At 36.5% G+C, this 13,184-nt stretch overlaps 1 protein-coding gene and 1 long non-coding RNA gene across 2 annotated transcripts in view; one reads left to right on the top strand and one right to left on the bottom strand.

Moving 5' to 3' along the window:
- LOC113410994 (cytochrome P450 4B1) overlaps positions 1–12,827 on the bottom strand; it is a 28,031-nt gene extending 15,204 nt beyond the window's left edge. The window contains exons 1-2 of the mRNA XM_026665812.2: positions 12,641–12,827; positions 3,535–9,233 (exon numbers count right to left, since the gene is read on the bottom strand). Coding sequence (XP_026521597.2) covers positions 3,535–3,693 — 159 coding nt within the window. The 5' untranslated portion in view covers positions 3,694–9,233; positions 12,641–12,827. The remainder of the gene's footprint in view (positions 1–3,534; positions 9,234–12,640) is intronic.
- On the top strand, positions 1,384–3,706 carry LOC148131209 (uncharacterized). The gene is made up of 2 exons (XR_015748578.1): positions 1,384–2,539; positions 3,512–3,706. It is a non-coding gene; the product is annotated as an uncharacterized LOC148131209 (long non-coding RNA).
- Positions 12,828–13,184: the final 357 nt, after the last annotated feature.

Here is a 13,184-nt window from a genome sequence, read left to right as displayed (position 1 = left end):
GGGTCTCGTGCATCTTGGAAATCTAGTTTCTGCTCTTATAGGCTACTTTTTGGCTGAGAATGTCAGATATGACTATATATCAATCCAGCATAATACAGGATCTGAAACAAAGCTGACATTTGGAAAACCTTGCTGAGTTCTGAAAATATCTGGACCTCTGTGCAATTGGATGAACAAATATACAAACTGTGTCTGCAAATCAGATTAGTCCAAAATCAAAGTAAATAACATTAAGGTTCAGAGCAATATGTGAATGCAGCCAGAGAGGAGGTACTCCACCTTTTGCTCCTGATCAAAAAATGAAGGAAGTTTCAGATTACAAATATAGTGATAGCAATTTCTCATGCCTGCACTTCAGGCTTTGCTGGTCCCAAACAGAATACAGGGGAATATAGGCGAAGTGTTTTAATTTTTATTTGAAAACTAGGAGCAGAAAAACAGGTTTTATTGTAATCCACTCTATGATGGGAAACTGGTCTATGCTATTTATTTTGTATAAATAGTTGTAAAGAGGTGGAAAAGAAATGAGGGCAGACATAAACAAGCATAAACATGCCCAAGAATAGAAGAGAAGAGAAGAGAAGATACATTCATCAAGAGTCAAGAATCATAAGGTACAGCACTTAATAATAGTCATAGGAACAAATAAGCAATCAAATCATACTAGGAAACAGTCAATATAAATCATAAGGATATAAGCGATAAAGTTGCAGTCATACAGTCACAGGTGGGAGGGGATGGGTGATAAGGAGTGATGAGAAGATTAATACTAATAGTAGTGCAGACTTTGTAAATAGTTGGACAGTGTTGAGGGAATTATTTGTTTAGCAGAGTGATAGCGTTCAGGGAAAAACAGTCTTTGTGTCTAGATGTTCTGGTATGCAGTGCTTTATAGCGTCATTTTGAGGGAAGGAGTTGAAACAGTTTATGTCCAGGATGTGAGGGGTCTGTAAATATTTTCACAGCCCTCTTTTTGACTCGTGCAGTATACAGGTCCTCGATTAAAGGCAGGTTGGTAGTAATTGTTTTTTTCTACAGTCCTAATTATCCTCTGAAGTATGTGTCTGTCCTGTTGGGTTGCAGAACCAAACCAGACAGTTATAGAGGTGCAGATGATAGACTCAATAATTCCTCTGTAGAAGTCCATCAGCAGCTCCTTGGGCAGTTTGAGCTTTCTGAGTTAGCACAGAAAGAACATTTTTTGTTGTACTTTTTTGATGACATTTTTGATGTTAGGTGCCCATTTTAGGTCTTGTGATATGATAGAACCTAGAAATTTGAAGGTCTCTACTGTTGATATGGTGTTGTCTAGTATTGTAAGAAGTAGTAGTATGGGAGGGTTTCTTCTAAAGTCATTTCTGCGGTTTTGAATGTGTTCAGTTCCAGATTGTTCCAGTTACACCATGAGGCAAGTTGTACAACCTCCCGTCTGTATGCTGATTCATCGTTGTCTCGAATGAGACCAATCACTATTGTATCATCTGCAAACTTCAGTATTTTAACAGATGGATCGTTTGAGATGCAGTCATTGGTATATTGGGACAAGAAAAGTGGAGAAAGCACTTGTGGCGTGGGAGGGTACAGAAATATGACAGAAGTCTTCTGAGATCATTCAAAGAGACTCTGCCTTAATGAACTGCCTATAAATGAGGCTGAGAATTTCAATTACTTTTTTCCAAGATTCCATATTTACACCATTAAGATATTCTAGTGAAATATGTGTTGCTGTTCTTTATTCTTGATTCTGCCAAAGTTGGCACATTTGGGATAATGAGGCTTGTTTCATTGTGGCTTTGTGCACTGGACGAATATTTCTCTTATGAATTATAATTTAAGGTTTTGATTGATTATATGCCACAAAGCTGGTATCAACTCTTAGTGACCACACAAATGAATTTTCTTCAGTTCTTGATTGCAAAATGCAGGAAAGATGTTAGGTAGCTGTTAACTGACACAATGTCATTCAGGGAGTATTATGATTCAAAACTGATTTTTATGATACCAACCAGTGGTGGGATTCAATTTTTTTTTACTACTGGTTCTGTGGGCGTGGCAGGGGAAAGGTACCATAAAATGTCCATTCAGAGGTGGTATTTGCCAGTTCTCTGAACTACTCAAAATTTCTGCTACCGGTTCTCCAGAACTGGTCAAAACCTGCTGAATACCACCTCTGATACTAACTCAAAATTCTGTCAACGGCAATATAACTGTGGCTGCATATTGTGCAACTGCGCAAGTAACATGGACCAAAAATTATATTAAATGGATTATGGATGTTCAAATGGATGAAGAAGGAAAACATCATTAACAATATAGAACACTTCCCATTTACTACACCCCCCTCTCTTGAATTCTTAATTAATATGCCATTAATCTATGTGGCCCTAGATAATGAGAAAGGACTTAATTCCTGCCTTCCCTAGCATGAAGATGGCTTACTAACTATATTTAAGGACATGACCTCAAGATACCACCTCCATCTCACCCCAACTCCTTACTGAGGCTACCTGTAGATGTCTTTTGTTGTCCTGGTTTACAGGTAGGGTTTTCCTTCTATTCCCTACATATAATTCCCTTACAACAACAATCTACAGGCATCTTGGAGACAAGGCTGGGGATGCCTGCTCAGGAACTGCTGACCTTCCACTGGGACATCAAGAGTGCTGTGGGAATGCTCTGACACTTGGGCACTGCCTTCCATGACCTGCTCAGGGCCATGACTGTGGGTTAATTGTATGCTGTGTGAGTTTTATCTTTGCACAATTTTTACCCAACTTTTGTGTTAGCTCTAAGCAATAGCCAACCTTTCTTTTCCAGTTGCCTTTCTCATTCATTTAAGTGCTGTAAAACACATGCCCTCAATGACCACTAGGAGGAAACAGCACAGATGTTTAATAAATCATGTTCTTGTAAGACAATATGAACAATATCAGATTTATAATAGCTAAATTTTAGCCCCTAAAACATCCGTGGGTCTCCAAGAAACTCTGACATGCTCCTGCTTATGCAGGAAATCCTTGACATACATCCATAACTGAGCCCAATATTTCTGTTCTAAGTGAAACATACGTTAAGTGAATTTGCCACATTTTACAAACTTTCTTGCCACAGTTAAGTGAATCACTGCAGTTCTTAAATTAATAAATAACCTTGTTATTCAGTGATTCTGGTTTACCCATTGACTTTTGACTATTGACTTTGCTTGTGAGAAGGGCATGAAAGGTGATCAGGTAACCCCAGGACACTGCAACCGTCATAAATATGAGTCAGTTGCCAAGTGTCTGAATTTTGATCACGTGACCATGGGGATGCTGCAACAAAGTATGAAAAACAGTCATAAGTCACTTTTTTCATAGTCATTGCAACTTTGAACGATCACTAAGTAAACTGTTGTAAGTTGAGGACCCACTTGCAATGTGACATAAGATGGAAGTACTACAAATTTTCACGCTCGGGCTCTCTCTCTCTCTCTCTCCTCTCCTCTCCCTCTCCTCCCCTCCTCATTTTAAAGGGAACAAACTCTCCCAGCCTTACCTCAAGTATATGACCGTAAAGCCAATGGGCAGGGGGACCATCAAAACAGTTCAAAGTTTTCAGCAGTGCCTGTCTTCGGAGATGCAACTGGATGATTTTGACCAGCACACAGGTCAAGCAAAACACGGCAACCAGATGCCAGATCCGCGAAAGATCCATCGCAAAGTAAAGGGGTAACGCAGGCTCGGGGAGGCAGGAGGTTTGGACGACAGCCCGTCCGGGCGACAAAATGGCTTTTTTCCCTCAAGGAGAGAAAGCTACGAGGAGCGATGCTCGCGCTGAATTCTTTACGATCTCGGTGAAGAGTTGTCAAAAGCAGAGAAAAGGCATGGCGACGCTTTCGAGGCTGCAAGCGCTGCTTCTTCGGGAGTCAGTGGAGCTGCAACGTGCGCTGCTTCCGCGGAAGTCAGTGGAGTCAGCGGAGCAATGTACGAAAGGCCTCTTAACCGGCTTACGTAAGAAAAGCTCGGGGCTCATCTTCCGTGCAGAGGGATGTTTTTGCAATAGCAACTGGAGGAGAGGGGAAGCCTCAGAGAGAATTACATCATATTCAATCCGTCTTCAAAGCGAATTATTCGAAGCGGTGAATTATTAATGTGGCTGGATACGGTAGAGTCGTTTACGTCTCCACCCTTTCTCCCACCCAGGTTGATCTTTCAGGACTATGACTCCAAGACCGAAGCCTCTAAAACAGTATTTCGAAGTACTGTTAGTTAATATGTATTAATCACCACGATGAAGCAAGGGCTCTTGCTCCTTTTTTTTAAAATCCTTTTTTTTATTTTGCCTGCCAGCCAGTTTCACTTACCAATCGATAATATACATTTGTTTCACCGTTTCATGCTTCCATCCCATCTCCCAGCCAATGGGTTAGGGTGGAAGTTATCAAATAATAGTTAATAGTTTCCTTTGCGAATTTATATATGATCACAACTACCAGTGGGAAAACTGTTTTGAACATGAGATTTTTTTAAAAATTATTTTTAAAAACAAACATACACATACAAAAAACATAAAAACATAAAAACATAAAAACATCTTCCATTTTATATACATAGTGTGTCAGTTGGTTACATATCTTTTGTGCTATCCTTTTGTAGTCATTTACTCACAATTTATATCAGTCTTCACATTGTCGAACTAACATATGGTTATATATTTATCAGTTATTAATCATCCATGACTAAACTATTTATTCCATCATTTTATACGAGATGTTCAAAGTTTTATCTTAAAATTTGTGTTATACTTTCAACCAGTGGTTATATATATCTATGTTATGTTTTATATCAGTCTATTAAATTTCTATCACAAAATTATCTAGTCTATTACATTACCATGCCTTTTTATCCAACCATTGGTAAAACAAATCCCGTATCATATAAAATTGCTCGTATTCTTGTTCTCTAATTTCAAATGTCAGTTTACTCATTTCAGCACAGTCCATAATTTTTTTGATAACTTCCTCCTGCATAGGTATTTTGTCATTTTTCCAGTTCTTCGCAAATACAATTCTAGCCACTGTTAAAACATTTACAATCAAATATTTCAGTTCTTTATTGTATATATCCGGCATGACTCCCAATAAAAAGATCTATATGTTTAAAGTCTATATGTTGTTTTATCATTTTTCCAACCATGTGTGGATTTTAGTCCAATATTTCTTCGCATCCGAACATGCCCACCACATATGGTAATATGAACCAGGTATCTGATGACATTTCCAGCATTTATCCGATTTATTCTTAAACATTTTCGCAAGTCTCATCAGGGGTAAGTGCCACCTGTAAAACATCTTATACAAATTTTCTTTATATGCAATATCTCCCCATATCTAACAGTTTGTTCCTTTTTATATATTATTGGATAAGAAAAAGCTTCAATAGTTTATATTTATGTTGGAATTTTAAAGTAATATTGTCTTTTTATCTTCTCCCAGTTCAAAAACAATGCCTCACGAATATAATGTCTTCTGAAATACCCCTGTGTTTTAATTCCCTTATACCAGAGAAAGGCATGCCATCCCAGCAGCAAGTCATGGCCTTCTAAAGTCAATAATCTACAGTTCCTTAGTGTTATCCATTCCTTTACTCACATCAAATTTGTCGCCTGGTAATAGAGCTCCCAATTGGGCAAGGCAAACCGTCCTCTTATTCTTGCATCTTGTAACAGTTTTAATTTTATTCTTGCTTTTTTACCCTGCCAAATATATTTCAACACTATTCTATTTAAATCTTCAAAACACTCTTTCCCTAATCGAATAGGAATTGTCTGGAATAAATATAAAACTCTCGGCAATACATTCATCTTAGTTGTGGATATTCTCCCAATCAATGATAGTTGCAGTTTTTCCCATTTCATCAAATCTGTCACAATCTGCTGTTTGAGTTTAACATAGTTATCTTCTTTCAGCATACTACATCTTGGTGTAATATGAATCCCTAAATATTTAACCTTGTTTGTGACTTGTATTTTTAAAATTTCTTCCAACTCTTTCTTTCGTCTTGCTAACATATTCTTTGTTAATATCTTTGTTTATTCTTAAACCTGCTACTTTTTCCATATTCTTCTATTTTTTTCTATTAATTTGGGTGCTGTTTCCAATGGGTCTTCTAATATAAATACCAGGTCATCTGTAAAAGCTTGCAATTTATACTCCTCCTTTTTAATTTTCATTCCTTTTATTTCTTTTTCTTCTCTAATATTCCTATTCAAGACTTCCAATGTTAACACAAACAGCAGAGGCAACAATGGGCAGCCTTGCCTTGTCGCTTTTCTTATATCTATGGATTCTGTTAATTCTCCATTCACCATCACCTTTGCAGTTTGTTCATGGTATATTGTTTCAATGGCTTGGATAAATTTCTTACCAATGCCCATTTGTATCAACTGCAGTAAAATAAATCACCAACTCACATTGTCAAAGGCTTTTTGAGCATCTAGAAACATCAAGGCCATTTGCTTCTCAGGTGTGCTTCATAATATTCCAGAGTATCCAAAATGATTCTCACATTGTCTTTGATTTGTCTCTTTGGCATTTTGATCAGTATGAATACAATTATTTAAGTATCTTTTTAGTCTTTCTGCCAAAACTGAAGCAAAGATTTTATAGTCTGAGTTCAATAAAGATATAGGTCTATAATTTTTAACTTGCTGTAGGTCTCTACCTTCCTTCAGTATAAGTGTAATGTATGCTTCTGACCATGTTTTTGGTATTCTTTTCTTTAACATAACTTCATCATAACTTCTAAAAGATGAAAATTCAATATTTCCTGAAAAGTCTTGTAAAATTCTGCTGGCAAACCATCTGGACCTGGTGCTTTCCCAGCATTCTGTTTTTTTAAAGTTTCTGTTAATTCCATCATTGTTATACTTCCTTCTAACATTGTTTCAATGTTTTTGGGTATCTGAGGTAGCTTCGCTTTTTGAAGATATTGTTTAACTTTTTCTTCTTGAATATTCTCTTGAAAGTACAGTTTTCCGTAGTAGTCTTGTATAATTTTTTTCTTCTTCTCATTTCCATAGCAAACCTGTCCTTCTTTATTTATCAATTGAATAATTCTTCTTGCTTCTCTTTCCTTTCTCAGTTTATAAGCTAGCCATCTGCCTGGTTTATTTGCATCTTCAAAGTAATTCTGTTTAGCATTTTTAATTTTTGTGCTAATTCCTCTTTTTCCATTAGTCCCATTTTATGTTTAATTATATCCATTTTATTTTTAACGTCTTTTTTTGGGGGAACATCTGTAAATCTTTTTCCAGTCTTTTATAGTCATCCTCTAATGTCTTAAATGCCTTTTTCTGTTTTCTGTTTCTTCTCCTAGTATAATCTATTATCAAGCCTCTTGTGTAGGCCTTCATCGTGTCCCAGAGATTCTGTAAAGATGTATCCTCTTTTCTATTTTCTTTGAAGAAGAAAACAAGTTCTTTCTCTATTTTCTGTTTAAAGTCTTTTTCTTTCAGTATCATATTATTTAAAGTCCATCTAGGATCTCCTCTTGTGTCCTTTTCAAATAACTGACACTGGATTATGGTCTGCCAAAGTGCTTGTTTCTGTTTCAATCTGTCGTACATTAGTCAATAATTCTGCTGACATCCATATCATATCTATTCTAGACCAGGATGTATGCCTGTTTGAATAAAAAGTATATTGTTTACTTTCCGCATTTCTCTCTCTCCATGTATCTTTTAAATTAAATTCTTCTGTTATTCGAAGGAAGGATTTGGATAGTATCTTTCTAACTTTGTTGTTTTCTGTGTTTTATAGTCCAGCCAGTTGTTAATTATTCCATTAAAAATCTCCCATCATACAAATATTAACATAGTCCAATTCAATTATTTTTGTATGTAATTTTCTATAAAATTCTTCTTGTTTATCATTCGGGGCATAAATTGCAATTAAAAATGTTTTAACGCTGTTGTCCATTATTTCTACCATCAAAATCCTTCCATCATCATCTGTGTAAATTAGTTCTGCCAAAATTGTTTCTTTAATATATAATACCACACCTCTGTTTTAAGATTGTGCCAGCGACGTAAATAATTTCCCTAGTTTTCCTTGTTTTAGTATATATTCATGTTGTTTTTTAATATGTACCTCTTGTAAGCAGATTATATCAAATTTTAATTTTTCTACTTTGTGAAATACTTCCCTTCTTTTAGTAGCCAAATTAAGTCAATTTATGTTAATTGTAATCAATTTTCTTTCATCCATGTTAAGCTTTGTAAGAGGGTTTTATTGCTCTAGTAGATCTCAATTCTCGTTGTTCTCTGGGTTCACCGCCTACTGCGCCTTCTTCTTTTTCTTTTTCAATTACTGCTATACACTCCTCTTGGAACTCAATTAGTGACTCTTCCTTTCTTTCTTCTTCCTCCTTTTCTCTAAAGTATTCTAAGTAGAATAGCTCACCTTTTCCAACTGTGTCAATTCTGTGTCTTTGTTCCTGCCAAGTGAACAAGATGCCTTCTGGCATCAGCCAACTGTAGTTTACTCCTCTTTTAAGTAAACTCTTTAGTCAAGAATAAATATTCTCTTCTCATCTCTCTTACTCTTCTTGGTATCTATTTCAGCACCACAATTTCTTTATCTTTATATTTTAGTGTTTTTTCTCTCTCCACCTGGAATAGCTGTGTCTTAATAATCTTCTTAGTAAATCTAATGTGAACTTCTCTTGGTAATCTATTCCTCATTGCATATCTTGTATAGACACAAAACACTTCGTCCATCCCATCATCATATTTTCTTTGGTTATTTCCAGTGCTTCTGCCAATATTTCTGCCATTATTTCATCAAGATTTTCACCTTTTCCTTCTTCTATATTTTGAAATCTTAGATAAAATTCTGATTTGTCTATTTCCCATCCTAGTGGTTCAAATCTGCCCTTCTCGACATCACTCAAATGAATATCAATATCTCCAATTTTCTTATCTTTTTGTATATCTTCTTCTTCTTCAATTTTTTTTGAATCTGTCTTCATATTTCATCATCATCTGTTGAATATTTTCCACTTTTTCATCTGTCTTTTCAATTTTTTCCTCAATTTTCTGAATTCCTTGCATAATCATCTGTAATGTCACTTCTTTCTCTTTCTCTTTTTCTTGTTGTAATATTGTCTGTATAGATCATTGTCCTCCAGATGGTGAGGGAGTTGGTATTGAAGAAGCTGGGGCTGTTGTCTTTCTACTCATCTTGTAATGCTTATCTGTAAGGAAAGAGAGAGAAAAAAGAGGAAAAAAAGAGGAAAAAAAATAAAAAATAAACGAAGGCAAACAATTGCCACTCCAAAGGGAAAAAGGAAAAAGTAAATCTTCAGGCACTTGTATACCTTAATCCAATTAGTTGCAATGGTAGATGTAACAACTAAAAAATAAAAAATAAAAATATTCTATATGTTCCTCTTAATAAACAAAAAGAAAACCAAAATAAAAAGTTTACATTCTAGTTCCTGGTTTAAAAAGTTAAGATCCAATTAAAGAGAAAAAAAGAGCCCCACTAGTGGGAGGGGCGGGTAGAAAGGGAGGCAAAAGATAAAAAGCAATTCTAATATAAAACAAGCCTCTGCTGCCAAATATCCAAGGCTCTTTGATAAATCAGCTAAGAATTTTTCAAGGTCACTTCAATCTTCTTTCTTTCAACTTCAACTCCAGACTCCAGCTATCTGTTCGGAAATGAGCACCTGAATAAACAAACTGCCATGCTCATCTCTATCTTTTCCAATACACAGCTCAGAGTCCTTGATTGTAGCACAAACTAATGAAAGAAAAAAGAAACAATGTATCCAAGCCTCTGGTGGCAGTGCTACTTACTTTCCTTCACTTTCACTTCCCCCTCCTCAATCTACAGCCAGGAACTAAAAGAAAAAAAAGTAAAATCCCCCCCCCTTTTTTTTTAAAGGGAGAAAAATAAATCTTAAGTCAAGCAGAAGAATCTTTGTCAAAAAGGGATTTTCAGAAGGGTTGTTTAAAAAAGGGAGAAAGAAATACAAACAAAAATAAAAAGATTAAAAAGTACCAGTCCAGCTTAAAGTTAAACAGCTTTGCCAAATTCAAAGTTGCAATAAAAAGGGAAAAAAGAAAAAAAACTTTCACTTTGACAATTAATCATGCCGCTTAAATTCTTTTCTCTTCACTTATTGTCCACTTTAATTTTTTCAGGGTGTTTTCTCCAAGAAATAATAAGTAAAAGTTCATCTCACCAAACTGACACACTTTCTTTCCAATCTCTTCCATTCCGGAGCTGTCCCAGCTTCCGCAGCTTGGAAGGCTGCCTCTCCGCCGCTGGCAAAAAGGGCTTTTCCTGGATCAACCAGGGACTTTGCGATGTCCCTGGGATCGACAGGATGTGCCCTCCTCAATCACCGTCTCTACGAGATGGTTTAGGTCCGGTGGGACCATCCTGCAACAGAGATATCAGTGGCGATCTTGGAGCTTCAAGATCGCACGCTGTACCACTGAGACGCCAGCTCTGCCCCCTCTGAACATGAGATTTAAACACTTAGTGATAGACAAACAAGAAACAAGTGTGACAATGAATAGTGTTAACAAGAGAGGAGAAGTTATCTGCTCTCCCGGAGGTTATCTCTAATGTGTCTGCTAAGGTTGGAAGAATAATATATCTTTTGTTGTGTCAGATAATCAAAATAAGTATGATTATTTTTTACACCAAATAAAAGGGCAACAGTAAAAAATGTATGCCATAGACTCAATATTCTCAAAAAGTTATGGACATGAATGATATATCGAGGTGTGCCATTGAATCTCTCTTCCAGAACTCTGGCTATTGTATTGGGCATTGGGGTACTCCAAGTGGTAACAGTCATAAAGGTTTAAGATGGTGATTATGGACATGCAATCAAAGCCTTGCTCCTTTTGGATGTAGCTCATCACATACTTACAAGGGCCAAGGGTTCAACTGTATAGCTTTATTCACCATCTCAACTTTTTTTTTACATTCCCCCACTTCCATCATGCAGCTGGATGGGTATAAAGTATTGGTGAACATGCCTAAACCATGGCTTTTTTTAAAAAAAATACGATTGAAGTCTTTTTGTAAAGCTAAAGACTAGGATTTATTGTATTACTGAAAGAGTTTCCTCATAGCCAATCAGGAACTGATACTGCAGGGAAAATCTACAGAATGTTAAATATATTTCATATAATCATAAGGGAATAAATTTATTTTTGCAAAGTTAAAAAAAAACACGTGAGGACTTTCAAAAATTTTTTTAGCTAATATCTTAGCTGGCAGAGCTGGATATGGCTCTTTAATAAAGCCAAGCTTTTTTCTGATTTTCTGGACTTAATAACTATATAACCATGTGCTTTTTTGCAACAAGGTAAAAATAATTTATCAATCTTTTCTTAGATGTTTTTCAAGATCCTTGTCTAGCCTACAATCCTGAGATTTCCTTGTAGTCTCCTGGGTTTGGTTGTTAGATTTTTGAGATTAATCAAAAATTAGGTTGGTAGATTTTTGAGATTAATCATAGAAGCCACAGCTTTATTAAGGCAATACAAGTTTTCCAGATACAAAATTTCAACTAACAAGCTGCTCCAAAGGGGAATGGGGAAAGGAGGAGGCAAAATGTGGCTGATATTTGAACTACATTCCACCAGTTTACATCAGACGTGGTATTCAGCAGGTTCTGACCAGTTCTGGAGAACCGGTAGCAGAAATTTTGAGTAGTTCAAAGAACCAGCAAATACCACCTCTGACTGGAGATTTTACAGTATCCTTCCCCTGCCATGCCCACCAAGCCACGCTCACAGAACCAGTAGTAAAAAAAATTGGTTTACATGCTTTGATGTAGTAATTTAAAAAGCCACATTATCTTCACTACCCCACCCCTTTTCTGAATTTCCAACCATCCTGTCTGGGGAGTTTGGGTGAATTCAGAAGTTTCCAATGTTGGAAGAAATTTCCTGAGTTTGTTCCTAGCTGGTACACACCACACACTGAGAAGAAATGGATGCAGAAGCCAGCTGCCAGAAGGTGGAATTCTGTTAATGTAGGAAGACAAGAAGCAAAAAGTGACACAGCTGAGCTTTCCTGGCTTGAAAGCAGCTTGGAAGTATGAATCTGAACCTTTTATGCTTAATTCCCCTTGGAAGCTCCTGTAGCTTTATGGGTTTTGATGTGTTTCTGATTGTCCTGGGTTTTGTTTTACTGTTTTACTGGGTTAATCTTGGTCCCAGGCAGAGGTGGTATTCAGCAGGTTCTGACCAGTTCTGAAGAACCGGTAGTGGAAATTTTGAGTAGTTCGGAGAACTGGCAAATACCACCTCTGACTGGAGATTTTACAGTATCCTTTCCCCTGCCATGCCTATCAAGCCACGGTCACAGAACCAGTAGTAAAAAAAATTTGAATCCCACCACTGGTCCCAGGTCTTTTGTTTTTCCTGCCCAGGGGCAGGAAAAGGGGAATTTTGATTTATCTTGGAGAGTTTATTTTTAGCCTGATTCCCCTTATCTTAATGGCTCTATTTAAGTATTTCTGTGGTCAGCTTTTGTTACTTTTGTAACAGCCTACTGCAGGCTGCTCTGAGTTTTTCTTTCAGCTGATGCTTCTTGCTTTTCTTAAAGGGGTTTTCTGAAGTTTCTAGTACTGACCTTTTGTAATTCCCACAGCAACTACATTGTAAGCTCCTTTTTTTTTTGCCTTTTTTCTCTATGATGTTTGACATTTTACTCTCTAGTCAGTATGTCTTTTTTTCGACCCTAAAGTAATTAATGCCATTTGAAGCAGAGTCGTTGATCCAACGGCATTTCCTCAAGAAGATCTATTCAATCATCTTTGCAAGTGAAGCGTCATTCTAATTTAATTCTAATTCTAATTTGTATACGCTTATACTTATTATCTTGTAAACAATTGGCAAATCAAATAAATAAATAAAAAAAAATATTCCATTTATCTCTCTATTAGTCTTGGCCCTTTAAATAGGTTGATTTAGTTACACTCCTCGCTGTGGACGAGTCTTAACCAGTTCCCCGGATGTAAATGTCACTAGCCAATGAAAAAAAGGCTAACATAGCCCAATAGGGAAGAAGGCAGAGGGAAGAAAAACAATCCTTTTATCCAATAGGAGGAGGGGATACTGGTAGATTCTGGCCGACGAGCAAAACCCTCCAATCGGTGCCTCCGGTGCTAGCAACG

Source organism: Notechis scutatus, chromosome 3, assembly GCF_049901735.1.
Source record: "Notechis scutatus isolate UNSWTSFEM ecotype Mainland chromosome 3, rNotScu1.2, whole genome shotgun sequence".
In the NCBI taxonomy this organism is placed as follows: domain Eukaryota; kingdom Metazoa; phylum Chordata; class Lepidosauria; order Squamata; family Elapidae; genus Notechis; species Notechis scutatus.
Note: the sequence above shows the minus strand (reverse complement) of the source record. Positions and strands in the feature narration are given on the sequence as shown.